Source organism: Apteryx mantelli, chromosome 3 (genome assembly GCF_036417845.1).
Source record: "Apteryx mantelli isolate bAptMan1 chromosome 3, bAptMan1.hap1, whole genome shotgun sequence".
NCBI classification, from domain to species: Eukaryota; Metazoa; Chordata; class Aves; order Apterygiformes; family Apterygidae; genus Apteryx; species Apteryx mantelli.
Window position 1 is genome coordinate 89,475,785 of NC_089980.1, and position 19,268 is coordinate 89,495,052.

The 19,268-nt window shown below is 37.0% G+C and overlaps 1 protein-coding gene across 3 annotated transcripts in view; it reads left to right on the forward strand.

The window, feature by feature from the left end:
- The window catches only part of ATG5 (autophagy related 5), an 86,991-nt gene that overhangs the window by 21,913 nt on the left and 45,810 nt on the right, over positions 1 to 19,268 (forward strand). For all 3 annotated transcript variants that reach the window (XM_067293913.1, XM_013948943.2, XM_067293914.1), the window contains 2 exons: positions 4,081 to 4,243; positions 17,722 to 17,816. In XM_067293913.1, the coding sequence (XP_067150014.1) occupies positions 4,081 to 4,243; positions 17,722 to 17,816 (258 nt within the window). The remainder of the gene's footprint in view (positions 1 to 4,080; positions 4,244 to 17,721; positions 17,817 to 19,268) is intronic.

A 19,268-nucleotide genomic window follows, 5' to 3' on the forward strand; every position in this document is an offset into this window, starting at 1 on the left:
AGAAGGAGTATTATGAAAATGATATTTATACTGCCATCTGGCACATTCAAGCACACAATACTGAACTTTGTGGTCTGATGTTTCTTACAGTATTGAACAATTAAGAATATGATCTTCCACAAACTGTTTAAGACTTCATGTCTCTGGTTGTGAAATACACGGAAGATGCTGTAGAATACTTTTTTTGGCTTCCATTCCTCTCCACCTGCCAAAACTGGAGCTTTATTGTTTTTCTGTTTATGTACCTTGTCACTAGGAAAATGCATGATTCTGAACTCTATCTTGAAATTTTGAAAGAATAGCTCATTTAAAAATTAATGTGAAATATTAATTTGAGAACTAAAAGTTTAACTGGTAGAAGCTGAGTTATGTTCTGCTAGAGAGCTTATATTCAGATGTTTTCGTACATATGAATGGGAGCTTCAGATCTAGGTCCGGCTTTTGTCCTCAGCCATGGAATCTAAATTTCTTGCCTTGTTTTAGCTGTGTAGAAGTTAGGCATCTGAGATAATCAAGTATGCTCTTTTTGTAATTAGTTGGGGGGTTGAGGGAGAGACAGAGGCTTCTGCCTGAAAATGGGCTCATGAATTGCCTTTTAGAGGTGCCTCTAATTCTCCACTGATTAAACACTGATAACACAAATTGAGATGACTTGCATTCTGTATGTGTTGATAGTAAAAGTGCAAGTTCATAGAATAATATTAGGTGGGAAATGGTATTTCTTTTTGCTGGCTATGTTGATGATAGCGTAGTTTTTAATACCATATTATTGGTGTAATTCTCTGTAGATGTAACCTAATGCGATTAGATTGTCTTAGTATAAACAGGCATTTTGTAAAATAGAACTGATAGATAAATTTGGGTGGAATGGAGTTATAAAACCAGACTGGAATTACCTTATGTTTTTGGAACAGACTTATGGGAAAGGTCATTTAGTGCTCCTGTCTCTACAGGTGATACCTACCTCTTTATGACTAAGTTTTTATTGCAAATGTCTACTGTTCTGTGCAAAACAAAACCAGCACTACTTGAGCTTTCTGGCAACCTGTAATAGCTCTTTTAAAGATGCAGAACACGGAGGGTGAAAGACACCAAAATTAATGAGTGTATTTGAATTAAAGCTGTTTATGGAATCTGTTTAAGCTTTCTGCACCTCTCGTGTTTGTATAACCAGAGGTGGCTACAAGCTTGTTTACAATTGCCTCTTTCTTTAGGGAATATAATCATAGGTAATTTATTTGCTTTTCATCACTATTTCCTGAATAGGCAACTCAAAGAGCCCATGTGATATATTTAAATGTAAACCCTATTCTTCTGGGATATAGTTTAATCAGTGCAGAAAGCAGTATTTTTTCATTGGTAGTTTCTTGTAGGTTAGATTGTTTTATAGACCTCTTGCAGACATAGCAGTGTTATTTTTTAAGGTATCACTTTTGTGCCTGTGTTTTTTCAGCTTCTACTCATGGTACTGAATAGAAATGTGTCAGTGTCTTTTCCTGTAAAGAGAAAGTAGACAACATTGAGATCATAGGAATGTTTTTGAGTCCTCCACTGTGTCTTCCCTTAGATGGGAAAATGAAACATCCCACGCCTTTGTACTACTGTGGCTGAATTCCTTCCTCTAGCTTAGCTAGCTCTGAAAAATTTTAAATATCTTGACATTATTCTACAGACCACATTGTGCAGGTTCTCTCAAACACATCCGCAAAGAGTGAAGTTTCCTGTTACTTGAAAGCTCATAGGACGAAAACCAGCATACAGATGCTTACCTGTAGAAAAGCACAATGTCCAAAAAAAGACCATGAAGTTCAACATGTAAATATACCTGTGACAAACAGTTCTAGAAATTCTGTCATTTTCTTAGACTTCACTTAAACTTCAGCTTTGAACTGTAAAAGTCAGTTTCTAGGTTCCTCTGTTACTTGGCATTAGGTGGACTCCACTGTTTCGTCTTTTCTGAAGGATGCCAATGTCTCACTTTGAATTCTTGAATGTAAAGAACCTTTTGAATCTTGAACTATGTTATTTCTGATTGTTCTTTTCTTCTAGATTGGTTACCAGACTTTCCTTTTTTTTTATTTGAGCAAATAAGTTAAACTTCTGAAAGTATTTTACAGGCTTGTACAGATGTCAGTTGGCAACCAGCAGCCTCATTAGTGTGTTTTATGCATCTTAGAAGCAATTATGCTGGACACTCAGCTTTGTAGGGGAGACAGAGGACGAGGAAGCTCTGCTCTGGTAACAGAACTTTTCTTTCTGTTCTTTCCTCTTTAATGTCTTCATACTTGGCTATCCTCATATGAGAAGCAGGCTTTATCTCTGGCTTCAGATTTCTAGTCAGCTGTACATTCTTTAGTCCTAAATAGCAACAGCACTTCCTTTTTTAAGTCGGATACCAAACCACGTATCCTTCCAAAAAGAAGGCATCCTCTTCCCTTTATGCTACTGTCTTTGAAAGATGCTCATGTTATTGATCCGCAGTTTCCAGAGTCTAGGTTCACTGTCCTAAAGAGGAATCACTTTGTGGAATTCCATTATTTAATTTCTAGCTCTCTTTGCCAAATGAGTGAAGAGGGAACTTTTGTTCTTGTCTTTCAGAATTTCCTTCAGGTAAGGCTGCCCCCAACTCTTTTCCATATTGCCGACTCTTAGTGTTGGATATTTTGAGTTCCCTTACTTTGAAGCAGTCTTCACTATTCCTCCTGATTTGTGAGGAAGAGGGAAGGCATAAGTTTCTCCAGACTTATGATGATCCTATTAGGATATTATCTGTCAACTGTTGTAAAAGTTTTTGAAAAATCCCCCATTATATAGTTTGTTTGATGTACTTGTATTTCCAAGATGGTTTTGACAGTCCCTACAAAAACTTGTTAAAAAGCTGATTTGTAATGGGTTAAGATGAAAAGTCCTTATGCAGAACAACAGATGAGAAATAAACTGTGAAAATAAGTGGTCAGTCTTTATTATAGAGGGGAGCACTAATGATGCCACTCTGGGTTGGTTTTAGGAGTTTGTTGGTGTTCAGCATAGTCATAAGCAGCTGTGAAAACAGCATGAATAAGGAAGGGATAAAATGTACTTTTATATTTTTGCATTTTTTTAAGACTTTGAAAACTAAACTCAATGATTTTGTGAAACTGAATGCTTGTATTGTAAAATACCAAATGATACTAAGAGTTGATAAAATAAAAAATAGGGGAAGAACAAGCCTACTTGTAAGCCTGTACAGTGATGATCTTTTGATTATGTAATTTCCAAAGTAATTTTTTTGTACATGAATAAGGTTTAGTACTGTGGTTCCTTAATAAATGTTTTAGCAAAGATAGTTGCCATTTACTGAGGTAACTTTTTTTTTCCCCCTCAGAAGTTGTGAACTGTGCATCTGTAATGCTTTAAATGCAGTGCACCAACTCTAATGAGATAAAACGGAGGAGGAATCAGGTCACACCATGTGACCATAGGATATGTATTAGGTTTAAAAAAAAAAAGGGGGGGGGGGTTGATAAGGATTTCCAGGATTTTTGAGGAAAGATGTTTGTAAATGGCATATATGCTATATTTCATAGTATATGTGGAAGATGATATTTGGAGGAAACATTTTTCAAAGGCATATATAGAAATGGGCACTAAATTTCCATTGAAGGTCAATAGGAGTTCGGCACATATCACTTATTTCTCTCCCTTTTCCTTAGTTCACTGCCAGTGAACTGAACATGTGCTTGAAAACTTGCTAAAGTTATGTCTGTTTCCTGAATTTTGGATGTAAGGACCTAAATGCATCCTTTGACCTATTTAAATGTGTTTATTGAGGTGAGGTAGGATGACTTAGAGTAATTTCATTTTTTACAGAAAGTTATTCAATGTTTATCTGAATGTTTATCTCTAAAGCATTTTTCAATGCAAAACCTTTATTTTCAACACAGTGAGAGGATGGAGGGTGATACCTTCTTTCATGAGTGGAAGAGTCCATTGTGCTTCTGTTGTATAACTATAAACCAGATTAAAATTATTATCTATTCTTGATCTTCGAAGGAGTGTGATGCATTTATTTCCCTTGGTCTATGTTTCTTTTCTTTCTAGAATTTTCCAGAAAAGGATCTTCTACACTGCCATTCTAAGGATGTGATTGAAGCTCATTTTATGGCTTGCATAAAAGAAGCAGATGCTTTAAAGCACAAAAGTCAAGTCATCAATGAGATGCAAAAAAAGGATCATAAGCAGCTGTGGATGGGGTTACAGAATGGTAAATACAGTGCATCAAATATTAATTACATTTAGATCTAGCATGTTAATAGCTAATTTCTTCAAATTCAGTCATGGTACAGGATGTAAAATATAATTTTTCTGCAGAATTTTAGTTTAAGTAGTGTAGTGGAAAATACATACTTGAAAAATTTGAATCATTTGTTTCACAGTAATCCAACTGTAGCTTGAGATATTTGAGGAACTGAATTGGGTTGTGATTCTCTTGTAAAAAAAAACAAAACCAAACCAACAAAACAAAAAGACTAAATACTGTCTAGTATGCTTTTGTGCACCTGATGGTTGCTATATTGCAGACAGCTGCGGGGTATAAGTGGTGTTGAGTATGAATCATCTTGGACTGTATAAGAAAAAAGGTTGGCTCCTCTAATTTATGCTTTAAGGATTGTCACAGATAGACCACATAGGTAAACTTACTTCCCTCACCCACATTTAAAACTTTATTACTGCTATTACCATGGCTTTTGCAAAGATTTCTGCATAGGTAAAGTATTGACTGAAAAGGTATTTCTACAATAGCTGCTGACAGCAAAATAATTCAGAACAGCATACTATAATTAATCTTCTTTCTTTGCACAGATGGCCTGAATCTGTATTGCAATGTGAAATGCAATGTTTCTGAATTTAGTGTCTCTTCTTTCTTATCGTGGTTCTTGGAGCAGGCCTTTAGAAATGTTGTCCTGTAAGATGAAGAGCTTTGCACCTGCACTTCATCTTGTCACGTGTTTAAGAAAATTAACTAAATGCAAGAGAAGCTTTGAGTGAAAGATGACTTGAGTCATACATTTGTTAGCTTTAGACAATTAGAAAGGCACCAAATTAGTTTGGGTTTAATTTTTTTTATGAGCATATGGATGTTTATTGCTTAATGGTGCTGCCTTCCATATTAAAGATACTCCTGCAATAATTTTGAAGGTGCTGAGTGCTTATGAGGTGATATAACCTCTTTTTACTCTGATAGGTTTCTAACCCTCCTCCAATTAAATTAGGATTAGAAAGAAATTGGAGGGTTATCTTAGTTTAACATTTGAGTGGTAAGATCTTGAAGGCTGCAGCTAATACATGCAAGCTTTATCTGGTAGGAAATAGCTCCTTTTCTGGTTTACTACAAAATATTTATTTTAACTGCTTGAGAGATTCTATTTTGTATAGATATTAGTCAGCAAACTGATAATATATTCACTTTTGTGAATTATGAGTAAGTAAAGATTCTGACCCACTGGAAGCCAGAATCGTTACAAAAATGGATGTCTCCCTAAAGCTTACATTGCTACAAGTCAATTTAAATTGCATTTTTAATAATTTTGTGAGAACCTTTTTCTGCTGCAATAGTATTTGTATTAAAGACAGTTTAGTTCAAGAGAAGCTGAATGCTCTGCCAACATAATTTTGTTTTCCATTTAGAGAATGATTAGCTTTATTGGGAAATGCAATCCTGTCACCTAATGCCAGTACTCAGATGCTCCCAACAGTGCATTTTATGCGCTCTTTTTATGAATGTTTTGTAAAGTTAATAGGAAAGGACCTCTAACATGAGAGAACGATATTTATGGCAGAACAGTTGACTACACAAAGAAGTTGTATGAGCACAGGTTCTCTACTGAACTAGAAAATACAGAAACTCTTAAGGAGAGCTTCTGTGTGAGGTAAGGGAACAGGTAGGCAATCTGTTCTTTCTGTACTCATCTTAAGCTCTTGATCATTTATCTAAGCATGTCTTCAGTTGTAGGCAAAACAGAATTGCACTGTTTTGCTTTATGATGTTAAGATCAGAGGTTGCCTAGCAAGATTGATTTCTAAAAGGTTTCACTGTATTTAATGAGAAATGGCACCTGTGGAATCTGACACCTAAATGAGAGGTTTAAACAGTCTTTTGAATACTTTCAAATGCTAATTTTAATTTCTCAGCTCTTCATAAAAGAGAAACAAGAAAAGCTTGTGAAACCAAGAAAACACTTTTTAAGCATGTTGTATCTTTCAGTGTGTTTTTATAGGCTTTCGTTTGAGATATAATAATTTTAAGCCTCTTTGTGAAACAGAATGAATGACCACAAAAAAAGAAAAGAAAGTAGCATTTGTGATAACTGTCTTGTAAGTAATGATACATCTGCAGGCTGCTTTTTTTCTTTGAAACTTCAAGCAATTTTCTTCAGTTCTTAAATAGAGCAAGTTTTTTTTATTTAATGATTGTGAACAATACTTACTGGATATGTTACTGTAGTATTAAACTTAAATTTCTCCAAACAAGCAAAACTGGATTTTTTTCAGAAACGTAACTACCAAGTACAAATATAATTTGGGATAAATGTTTCTACTGAGCAGGAAACGCTTGAACAAGTAGCATGAGAAACTTTCCAGTTGCTCTCTAGCTCTGATGCGTTTTAGGGGACGAACTGTAGTAGTGAATTTGCAGCAAAACCTTGTGCTGGGAACAGCTGATCGGTATTGATAACAGCCTTTACATCCCTCCTCCCACCATTTTTGGTTTTGTGTTAATAAACCACCAAATCAGGGAGGAAGACATACTTTTCTATTGCTTGTGCTGTGATTTTTTTTTTAATTTTTTTTTTCTTGTTCTTCAGGCTTCAGTTAGCCAATTTTTAGTCTCTAATATTGATGGCTCTTAACTAGAGCACTACTTTCGGATAGGTGCCTCTGTGCTCTAGTTTTGACCAGCATTGTGGATCTTTGAGTGTGGTAGGGAAGAGAAGCTTTGTGCAAACACCGACAGCAGGTTCTGGAGCTAGACTAGCCTTTGATCCTTTGTAACAGTTCTTTCATCAGAATTGGTGGGAAATCTTACTATTGTTCTTGCTAGAGTAATGTTATGGCTCTTTTTATCATGGATAAAGAGAATTTTTAAGTGCGTAGTATTTTCCTTGCCTTTTGTTTGGAAAAAATATGGGCTTTCTGGTTTGAGACATGCTGTGGGCGTAGTGATTACTTAGGATCAAACAAATTAAAGCTCAACAGTTTTTAAAAGGGGAGGTGTATTTTTTTTTTCGTGGTTCAAAGACTTAATATTTATAACTTCAATAAATAATAGTTCTGATAAAGGAAGGTTTTTAGATTTAGCTCAGCTGCTTTTCTTCAGATGTGGGGAGACATAAGGAACCATACCCTGAAATTTTCACGGGTGTCCTCTATAATTGGTGAAGACCAGAGTTGGTATTTCTGATACACGAGTGGGGAAACAATAAAAACTCATGACTTAATAATGCATTCATTATATTTTATAATATATTTTACTGTTATGTATATATACTGTTATGTATTATGTAGGAAGAATGTAATGCTTGTTCATACTGTAGAGCTTCCAAAAAGTTAAATGGCCCTATTGAATTGTCCTTATTAAGGAAAAATATCCCACAAACATAATATGCAATATTTAATCTTTTAATTCATGTGATTTTCTTTTCATCTTAATGTCAGAATCAGTCCTGTATATTCTTGAATTTCTTCCTGAACCATATCTGAAACAATCTTGGGGTTTTGAGGGGCAGAAATCATGTTCTTCTGGGTTACGATATTCCTGCATGTTACTCTTTGGGAGCTTAAACACTTCTAGTGTCATATATTATCAGCATCCTTTTGTGTTGTGTACGTTTAGCCTGGACAGGTTTGATATGCATATGTTTCTCCTATTTGTAGAGAAGTGGTAGTAGCAGTGCTGCTGTTCTCTTTATCTTGGTCCAGGATGATGAGCATGCTTTGGTAACTGTGAACAAATCTTTGTAATCTCAAATGGAGTTTTGTAACCTAAATGTCATTTGAAACTTAAATTAGGCAATATGTACTTAGAAAACTATTATTTAATAAGAGAATGAACAAGCTATTACTTTTTTAAATTACAAAGCCATCTTTTTTTCCCCTTCCTTATCTCTATCAAAATGGTAGTATCTTGGCTTGTTCTATTTGTAGTGATTTCATTAACTAGAAAAACTAAGCAATTCCTTTGAGGTTTGAAAATGAGCATATTGGTTAAAGAAGGATTTAAAAAAAATATATTGCTATCTTCCTGGTTTGTGGTTAAAAATTTCTGGAAATGCATCTTGTAATTATTGTCCGTACCTGCTTATTCTGGAGTTGGGAGGGTGGCATGTTGGGGTCGCTGATGTTATGGAACCTGGTGGATGTGGTATAGGCAGATTCAAATGGTCCTGCACAAATACCACCCAGATCCGATTTGGTGCTGAGCTGGGGCTAATCAATCTGACTAGACTCAGACAGGCTGGACTGCAGAATGAATCAGATGCATCAGAATAGGCCTTTGCAGGTTTTTTGTCCTCCCCGCCCCTGGTAATGGATTATGGCATAGACTCCTGACTTAGTTCTGCAGCATATACTGGCTCCTTACCCTTTCTGCATAAATGATTAAATTAAAGATGTACACATATATTGATACTGGTGCAATATTATGATTCTAAACTGTACAAAAAAACCCTGGCTTTTGCCTTACTACTCTTCTGTGCTGCCAAGGTGACTACTTGCATATCCATTCTCTGTAACATTATAAAGATGGAGAACTGAAGGTGGCCCGAATTCCCTTCCTTTGCTTTCTCTGCTCTACTCTCAGTGAGGATCCAGAGCAGAGCTGCTATGTGTGTGAGGCCAGTGAGAATCCATGGGCCTCAAAAAAGGAGCGAACAAACTGTGCTAAGCAGAAAATAGAGAAAAGCAAAAGGCATCGCAGTACTCACAATGCTACCTCATACTGAAGTCTCCACCATGAGATGAGGTACTAGTGCCTCCTGATGTGTTCATCATCTTGTGTTGAATGACTTCTTGTCTAATGAGAACCATTAGACTTGGAAGGAGCAAGCTTGGAAGGTTCTGCATCCTTGGTACAGGTAATCTGCCAGCTATGTAAACTGTTTGCATATATTAGAGAATTATTGCTATTATAGTTTCAAGAGCTTTGGATTTTGCCTTCATTTTGACCCTCTTTCTCTTGGAATTGAATCATTTCTTCAGGACTTCATATTTTGGTGGCTATATTTTCCTTATTTTCCACATTTATGTGCATCTGAGCATTTAAACAGTATGTCCCTGTTAGCAGAAAGGAGAAACACACCTCTGCATCTCCACTGCTTTTTCCTCACCTCTAGATCAATTTAGCATTCTGGTATTTATGATCCAATACACTTGCTTCATGTTTTTTGGATCTGCGGCCTACTTACTGCAACCTCTGTTCTTCCTGCCTCATTCCTCTGCTTTACTTAATTGATTGGTCCTGCTCCTTGCAACAGTGTTCAAAGGGAGCAAGATGTTTCTCTAAGTATGTTGCCAGAGTAATTTGGGCATGGCTGCTGAAGTGCAGTGTTTTTCTAGTCCTCACAGCCGAGCTACCAATGGGAATTGTTGCATCATGTTTGTTCCCAGTGTTCCTGGGTATAGACTGCTACCTTCCAAACTTCCTATTGGAGCCAGTGAACCTCTCATCTTCAAACCTTTAACTGAAAACGTTGTTTAATGTAGCTCTGTGGACCAGCTGCAAATCACAGACTGTCCCCATGGATCACAGTCTGTTTGGCACCAGTGAGCTCTGAAGCTTTCTCATTTCTTTACTGAATGTGGTAAGGACTTGATATCAGTAAAGCACTGCTGTGTTTTGTGAAAAGTTTTAACTAGATAGTTTGCACCTATGCTATGATTCTCATTTCATTTCATTTGTTGTTGTTATGTAATGAGGTCTTTTTCAGGGTGCAGAGCTCAAACTTTTAGGGAAAAGATTTTTGCAGTATGCTTTAAAAACTAGATGGTCTGAGTAAGAAATAAAATAAGAATTAAGTCAACAAAGCTAATTCATCAGTCCTTGTTAGATAGTTATGAAAATAGTGGTGGTATGCTCTATTATAACTAAATACTTACGTTTTCATCATTTGAATTAAAAATGTAACAAAAGGTGATTGAAAATGCCTTTCCATTTTTAATAGCAAATGATAATGCTGATTCCTTATCTCCATGGCTCCTGTCTTCTGCAGTTTTTTTCAAATATTTGATAGACCTGGATACAAATTGAGAGAATCTTTGCCTGTGTTTCTCTAAATCTACACTGCTTCAATGTAAGTGGTGCAGAAACTCTACTTTTTACTGCCTCTTTGCTTTCTTCCTCTCCCTCCCTCCAAGCCATGTCATTTCCTGAGGTATACTGAAGGAGGCATATGGTCCAAGTAAACTATGTTTAAAAGACAGAACTTTATTTTTGAAATGAACTTTCCTTAGGTTTCTTTTTATTTGTGTTTTGAAATGCCTCTAAGTTGCTTTCTGCTAGTAAACTCCTGAACTTTTGTGACAGGCACACAATAATATTAAGGTTCCTTAACTTTGAAGAAAAGCAGAAATGAAGATTAAACAGTGGGCTGCTTTAACCATTGCCTCTGCCAGAATATAGCCAGCTGGTGAAGGGAAGTAACTGTTCCCCTCTGCTCAGCACTGGTAAACTGCATTGGGGCTGCTGTGTCTGCTTTGGGATCTGAGGATGAAAGGAAGGTTGACAAAAGGAAGAGCCTAGCAGAAGGCTACCAGGATGGTTAGAGGTTGGAGCACTGGATATATGAGACGAAACTGTGGGAACTAAGTTTGTTAGCCTGAAGAGGCTAAAGATGAATCTAATACCAGCTTTCCGCTACCTAAAGGGAGGGTTTATGGGGCAGATGGACTCTCAGACATGCCTCCATTGGCTGTGCGGGTTGGCAGATACGAAAGGCAACGGTTACAAGTTGCAACAAGAGGAATTCTGATGGGATATAAAGTGGGGGGAAGTCTGCAGTGAAAGTGGCCAAGTGTGAGCTGGTTGTCCAGAGAGCTTTCTAGCCCTGGTGACTTGAACTTGACTGGACAGGGCCTTGAGCAAACTGATTTAGTTCTTTAAGGCAGCTCTGTTTTGAGCGGGAGGTTTGACTAGATGACCTCCAAAGGCCCTTCCAATCTAATTTTTTCTGTGATCCTAATATATGAGTAGAAGAGTCTTTGGTCTCCTAGTTATAATGTTATGGTTGGTTCTACCCAAGTAGTTCTAGCTATGCGCCATTTTTATGGGTTGTATGGTTATTGGACAGTGATGAACCACAGAGAATAGACAAAGTTTTTTTTAACTCAAAAATTGGACACATTTTTATGGAAAATGCAAATTGATATAGTTTGCATTGAACGAGAGGCTAAATTCAATTTCAAGCATTTTTAAAAATTGTACAACTAACTGTGGTTTTAAGAAGAAACCAGGAATTGTATAGAGGGAAAAAAAAATCATGAATATATGCTACTGAAGAAACAGGTGTAGCCTCAGGGTTTTTTTTTTTGAGGTTTTTAAAAAATTATAGGGAGACAAAAGCCTTGAATTAACATTTCTTTTTTGAATTTAAACAAAAATCTTTCCCTCATTCCTGTGTTAATTCTTGCTGTTCTTTAAACCCTCTCCACAGCTTTCTTGAACTTTATCGAGTCCTGGAGTCAGTATTTTGTTAGCAGTTTCATTAACATCAAATACAAAGACAAAATAACTCCTTGCTATTAACATATTTCTGTTGATAAAGTTTAAAGATTGTTAGCTCTTTTGGCCACTGTTTCACAGTGGGAACTCCATTTTAACTGTGTATATACCATGGCCACTGTGCCTTCTTGCAAGTTACTTCTGAATATAATTTCTCATGCGGTGAAAACTGCTGCTTTTCTTTTTTTTTTTTTTAATGCTGACTTAAAGCTACACTGTGTTTAAAATGCATGTTGTTTGCATACGCTCAAGCAGTGCCCTTTACTCTGTGTCAGTGATCCATCTTGTTACCATTTTTCTGAAGAGTTGGGTGGATGGAAGAGACCCATCCTTACCATCAAGACCCATGTGAAATTTCAGTTGTTTATCTGAAGCATGGAAACACTTGTGTTTCAGTGAATGGCTATAATACTCTAACACAAATGAAACTAATAACTCTGATTGTCTGAAGAATGTTGCCCTGAGATATCAGCCTGAGAAAGAGGCCCAGCCTTGAAAATTTCAGTCTGGACTAATCTGTAGTTACAACTACTTAGATATTAACTGTTGAACTTCTAATGTTATTAAAAACAACAAAGATATTCCTAGCTATACCTGGAGCTGCTAGCACCTTTTAAATGTAACTGCTATTAATTTATTATTTGGATTTATTTCAATGACTATTGAGTGATCTCCAGCCCTACCTAATGATCTTAAGTCTTACCATTCTTAAGGTGTTGTCCTTTAACAGCCTTTATGAGACTGTTTTAAAGGGGGCATTAAAGGCATGAAAGATTTCAATGACAGATTTCTGAAGATGCATAATGTGGCTTGCTGTGTTTGTAAATTCATGTTTGAGGTTTGTTTAATCTGTTGATTAATTAATTTGTATACTGTATATTTGTATACAACATTATTATTACGGATGGCATTAAGTTCTTGTAGTCTTGCCACCTCTTTCTTAACACTTCTGTATATGCAAATACATATTCTCAAAATTTCTTTTAGATTCTGTACATCTACATCTTCTGTTCTCTAATACTGTAGGCTAGTGTCTCGTGTTGAGACATGCAGTGACTGCCTTCCTAATAAATGAATATTTATAAATAAAATATTTATCAGTGGTTTAGCTGATGCATTTTCCGCTGGATCTCTTTTCCATTATTTGGCTGTTAACTTTCCAATCTCTGACATGAAATACAGAGAGAAAAATTGTGTATATCACTTTAGGCAAAGGTAGATAGCAGCTTTCCTCTCGTTTTAGAAATATGATTAGTAGAGTCATTTGACATTTTAATACTGTCACTAATTTAATTTCTCTGTTCAAATCTTATTGCCATTAATTTAAATATTGTTATTCAGATGTGAACATCTGCCTTTTGCAAGTACTGTGTTTTGCTAATATAGAAACTCTTTAACGCATTGGTCAAGCACTTTCATAAAAACAGTTTGGATCATGAAAAACAAAAGTAATCAGATTTGACTATTACGGGAGTCTAGATATCATGTAGACTGCGTAACCTTTTCTGAGGGAGGGAGATGAGTGTGTAAAGTGTTTTTGCTGATAAGTAGAGAAGTCTTCCTTGTTTACTGGCTTGCCAAAAACTGAGTTTTGTTTTGATCATCAAACTTCCGGCCAGCAGCTTGCTGTCTTTAAGTCCTGTCTAGCAAAAGTGCTGATAAGCTCTTACTGCTTGTAGTAGTAGCTTCCTTAAGTCTGTTTTGTATAAATAGGAGATACTGACATACAAAAATTGAAAATAGAATGTTGAATCCTTTCATTCATATTTTCAAGTTGTGTGTGGGGTTTTTTTGTTTGTTTTTTTGGTAGCTTTGAGTCTAAATGGTTCTGCTAAAGCTGTTATTTTCGGATTGTGTATTTTGGATCCTTAGGATGCTGGCATTCAGCCAATGCATCCAGTGCTAATAAAAGCAGTTGCTAGGTCATATGTATCAATATGAAAACTGAGTAGCTTTTTCTTGCTGCTTTCTTTAAAATTATGAGTAACTTTTTATACCCAACTCATCTTCCTGTAGTAAAAATATTGGAACACAGTAACATAAGGTTATGAAAATTAGTTAGCTTAGATGTCTTCAAACAGTGTTATACATACACTGTAGGCATGTCTTAAGATGTCTGACTCCATTGTCTAGCTAATTTACCAGGAAATTTTTCCCTTTCCTGGATATCAGGTGGATTGACGAAGCCTATTTGACTGTAACAAGTTGTCTTTGAACTGTCACACTTTTATTGCTGTTATATTTAGAAACTACAGAAATTATTAGAAGCGTAGAATTTTTAGTGAAATAAGAGATTGTCTTTAGTGTTGTCTAAGTGTTCAGAGAAGAATTTGAGAAGTATAAACTCTTAATTTATCTGCCTTAAATAAAATTAACATTGAGAACTGGCTGAATGGCAGAGCTCAGAGAGTTGTGATCAGCGGTGCAGAGTCTAGTTGGAGGCCTGTAGCTAGCGGTGTCCCCCAGGGGTCAGTACTGGGTCCACTCTAGTTCAGCTTATTCATCAATGACCTGGATGAAGGCACAGAGTGCACCCTCAGCAAGTTTGCTGACGATACAAAACTGGGAGGAGTGGTGGATACCCCAGAGGGCTGTGCTGCCATTCAGAGAGACCTGGACAGGCTGGAGAGGTGGGCAGAGAGGAACCTCATGAAGTTCAACAAAGGCAAGTGCAGGGTCCTGCACCTGGGGAGGAATAACCCCATGCACCAGTACAGGCTGGGGGTTGACCTGCTGGAAAGCAGCTCTGCCGAGAAGGACCTGGGAGTGCTGGTGGACACCAAGTTAAGCATGAGGCAGCAATGTGGCCTTGTGGCCAAGAAGGCCAATGGCAACCTGGGCTGCATCAGGAAGAGTGTTGCCAGCAGGTGGAGGGAGGTGATTCTCCCCCTCTACTCAGCCCTGGTGAGGCCCCATCTGGAGTACTGCGTCCAGTTCTGGGCTCCCCAGTACAAGAGGGATGTGGCACTACTGGAGCAAGTCCAGTGAAGGGCTACAAAGCTGATTAGGGGACTGGAGCATCTCTTTTATGAGGAAAGGCTGAGAGAGCTGGGCCTGTTTAGCCTGGAGAAGAAAAGACTGAGAGGGGATCTTATCAATGTATACAGATATCTTAAGGGAAGGTGTCAAGAGGATGGGACCAGACTCTTTTCAGTGGTGCCCAGTGACAGGACGCGAGGCAACGGGCACAAACTGAAACACAGGAAGGTCCCTCTGAACATGAGGAAAAACTTCTTTACTGTGAGGGTGACAGGGCACTGGAACAGGTTGCCCAGAGAGGTTGTGGGGTCTCCATCCTTAGAGATATTCAAAACCCGCCTGGACGCGATCCTGTGCAACGTGTTCTAGGTGACCCTGCTTGAGCAGGGGGGTTGGACTAGATGATCTCCAGAGGTCCCTTCCAACCTCAGCGATTCTGGGATTCTGTGAACAGCAACTGGCTGGGGAAATAGAGGGGAGAAGTGTTAGTGAATGTCTTAACTATTAATACTTTAATGTTAGAGGAAGTAGATGGGAGGTTAAATAGTAGATAAGCCTCAATATAATGTAGAAAGTTGTAGGAAAAAAAATGCCAGTGTTGTGTTAAATGCAAATACAGGTTTAAAAGAGTAGGCTGAAGAGGGAGAATCTGAATCTTTATATTGAATGTAGCTGCATTTCCCCCCCGCCCCCCCAAGCTTAGAATAGGAAAGTATAGAGAGCACTCCTGGGATGTTCTCCTTAAGTAGTGGTAGTAGAGAAAAGATTAACTTGATAATTTTCTTCAAAATAATGTCTGGCCCCCATATTTACATACTGAGCTTGAACTGCTGTGATCAGCTTTTAGGATCTTTTAACATCCCTAACTTTAGACAGATGTTTCTTGTGTTTATGCATCATCTTTCACATGATTTCAGGGAGGAATGGTAGCTGCAATGAAGAATGGAAGTGAGCTGGCTGTGTGTGACCTGAGTCTAATTTTGTCCTGCAAGGAGTCACTTGTTTGGCATAGATGCTGTAAGGAACCATACACTTCTTACCATAAGTCTGTTACTTGTTCAGAATTTCTTGTTCTGCTGATCTAAAACATGTGTTGCTCATCTCCGTTGGATTTTGAAAACAGTAAGCTGTCTACTCAACTTTCCTAGGTACTAGAATTTGAGCATTAAACAAGTAAATGAAATGAACATGTGTTTTATTTTTGTTCAGGTAGGGTGTCTCCAAGTATGTAGATTCCTTGTTCAAGAGTCCTCTGAAGCTCACTAGCTTAAATAGGTCTTGATTGTTTAATTTTGTATATCACCATAATTAAATGTCTTACCAACTGAGTTTACAGTAGGGGCAGAAGTAGTAATTGCATTATAAATAAATTAATGCCTACTGCATGATGCCTGTCCACACAATTTGTTGTGAAAGCGCTAAGCCATTCTCTGAACACTGTCCCCAAATGTGAGGGAGGTATGCTAGATCTTTACCTTCCCATTGACAGAGTACAGAGTTCAAGAAGAGCATGCAGTCATCTTTTTTTGTCAGGCATTGTAAAAGCAAATATGTGGCTGGGCTTCCCAAATGGGGGCTTGCTTGGGTGCAGTCATCATGCAGAGCCCTTGGGGTCAGTGGCGCCTGCTGCGGCTGCCAGAGGGGCAGATGCAGGCTGGCACCCTGCATCCAGGCAGTTCCTGATCTCTGGCAGGGGCCTGTGGGGTGATGCTCACTCTGGTTCAGATAAGTGCTTGTCAAGAACTGCTTGCTGCTAATCAGGGAACAAGGGTGTGGAAATACTTTTAGATAAGCATCAGGAAATGCCTCTACAGAGTGCCTGGCAGTAGTTTGTTTACTGTTTCTTGGAAATTCCTGCTTTGTGTCATATTCATTCAGAAAAAGCAACGTGTTTCAAACTCTGCAGTATGTATTAGCTTATGCCCTTAATCACTGACTGGCAACTGTGCTGTGTGCTTGCGTGATGCAAATCTCAGGTTTTCTGCAATTGCTTTAATTGTTATTAAGCATATTGGAGGCTGGAAGAACCTTTGCTCAGTGGGATAGATTTCTGAATTGGTTCACGGTGATCGAATTCTAAAACAGTTATGTTCAGTCTCTTTGCAGCTCAGGTGAACACTGTTCTGAGGGGAGATATAGTCAGAGACTGTGTGCTCCTTTTGGAGGACCATCCATCGTATTGTGTCATGAAATGTTAGGGCCTATAAGGAGATTTGTCACTTGTTCTTCCTATTCTAAAGCTGCTTTCTCCAGTGAGGTTAGTGGTAGCTTTATTCATCTTAATTCTTCGTACTTCTTTCTGTCACTCCTGGTAATGGTTTGCTTGCTTGATTTGAATAATTGACTTGCATCTCTAAAGGCATGTACCACTCTAGACCTATGCTGCTGTTAATGTGTTTTACGACTTTTAATCATAATACATTATTCGATTCTTGTAATATCTGAGCAAGACAGAATTATGTGCTGTCTCGAGCTGTTTTACTAAACTGAGTTACCTGGATAATATTAACAAAAATGTGTTTCAAACATAACAAGCTTTTATTTTCAGATTGTGCCATCAAACTGGCAGTACATTTTCTGATTTTTATTGTATATCATAACAGATAATCCTAAGACTTATGTATTCAAATTTAACCCCCCCCAAAGTTTTTTTTAGTGCTTCTTAGTTTCTCTAGGCTTTGTACCTATTGTTCATCTATAGTTAAAAACAATTAGATCTTTTTAACTAGGTGCGAGACTGTGTACCAGTAGCAAGAGAGAGTGTATAAACAGGCACTGTTAATTCAGCTGGTGCAATCCGTAATTCACAGCACAGTATTTCTCTAGCAATGGAAGAAGCAATATGAATTCAAGTTGCTTTCTCTTTCAGTTCAATAAGTTACCATATCACTGTTTTCACAGCAGGATGCAGATGATTGCAGATCTCTTTTTAGCTAAAGAAGAATATATGGTATTTATATTAACAAAATCCACTTTTACCTTCACAGATAAATTTGAGCAATTTTGGGCCATAAATCGAAAACTCATGGAGTATCCTCCAGAGGATAGTGGATTTCGATACATCCCATTTAGAATTTATCAGGTAAGAGAAAATGAAATAAACTGTACCAACCTCTTCTAAGATGTGATATATCATAATCTCAATTATGTGGAATTATGCATTCCTTTTTTTTTTTTTTAACATTATGGTAAAGCATAATTTGTATGCTCGTCTCTGCTGGACCCTTGAGTTGGATGAATTAGTAAAGACAAGATGGACTGTATTTATTCCAATAGGTGTTTACCATTCATTGTATGGTAAGGGTGTAATACTCAAGAATGTGCAGAGGATGGTATAGATGATTTAAAAAAAAAAAAAGGCAAATTCTCTCATTAAAAATAACTGCTACATGTGAAGACTGCTTTGAATGTAAAATGCCCTATAAAAGGGCAAAGTCAAACATTTTGGGAAAAACGCTTTTTCCCTCAGCGCCTGTGTAGGCTTCTTTTCTTGATGGCATTATAAGGCCCCATGAAAGTTATGGTTTAGGTCTTGTGTCTAACTCTTACCTTTGTCTTCTAATCATCTACTTGCATTTTCTAAATTTTTAAAAATGTTGCAAGTAAAAAAAAAAAAAGTATATACGTCTGTAATATGTTTTATGATATATTCTCATTGTGAGTGTTTTTTCATTTACATGTTGGAAAAAGTTCTAACATAAGGTTAAAATGAAACAGTGTTTGTTTTCCAGATCTGTGGAGGTTTTTTTGCTCTGGTGAAAGTTAGTTGTCTACAGTAATCTTTCTAGCATTACTGGGGCTAAGATAACTTCTGTAATGTGTCTAGTGGTCAAAGCTTAGCAACTAGTCAATGAAATAAAATGTGTTTTGCAGTGTGTTTAAAAATAAAAAATAACCCCTAAATGTTGCATTTTATTCAGGGTATCTATTAATAAATGGTGGCTGTCTGAGAATTCAAAGAGTACCTGTAGTGTATGAACTGAAGTTATTGGGCTACATTTAGTTATGCTAAACAGATTTAGAAAACTCTCACAAATTGCACAAATTACTTGCACATTTTTCTGGCTTATATTGGTTATTTTAAATGTAAAATAGTTTGTTCATTCTTTGCTACTTAAATTTTATAATAAATAATACATTTGAAAACAAACTGGATTTACAGGATAGTTCTTGTAGACTTCCAAAATTAATAAGTGACTAATGAAAATAATTTAATTTTGCAATAATAGTTGCTTTTTATTTCAAACTCCTTAACCATTTGGCTCACTTCTCTCATGCCTTTTTCGGGGATTAGAACTACACTTGAGGATCATAAAAAGTATTGAGAATTAGTTGTAACCTTCCTCAAATCCCACACTAGCTTTGAATATTGTTTTCTGATTTAATACACCAATCCTCTATTTTTCCCAGCAGCTTTTTATTTGGAGAAAAATTCCTTGATATATGTACAGTTTTTCATGTCCCCTCAATTTTTATAGCATTAAGCTTGGGATGAAGTTTTGAATTAAGCATAGTTAGAAGCTTATACAGAATT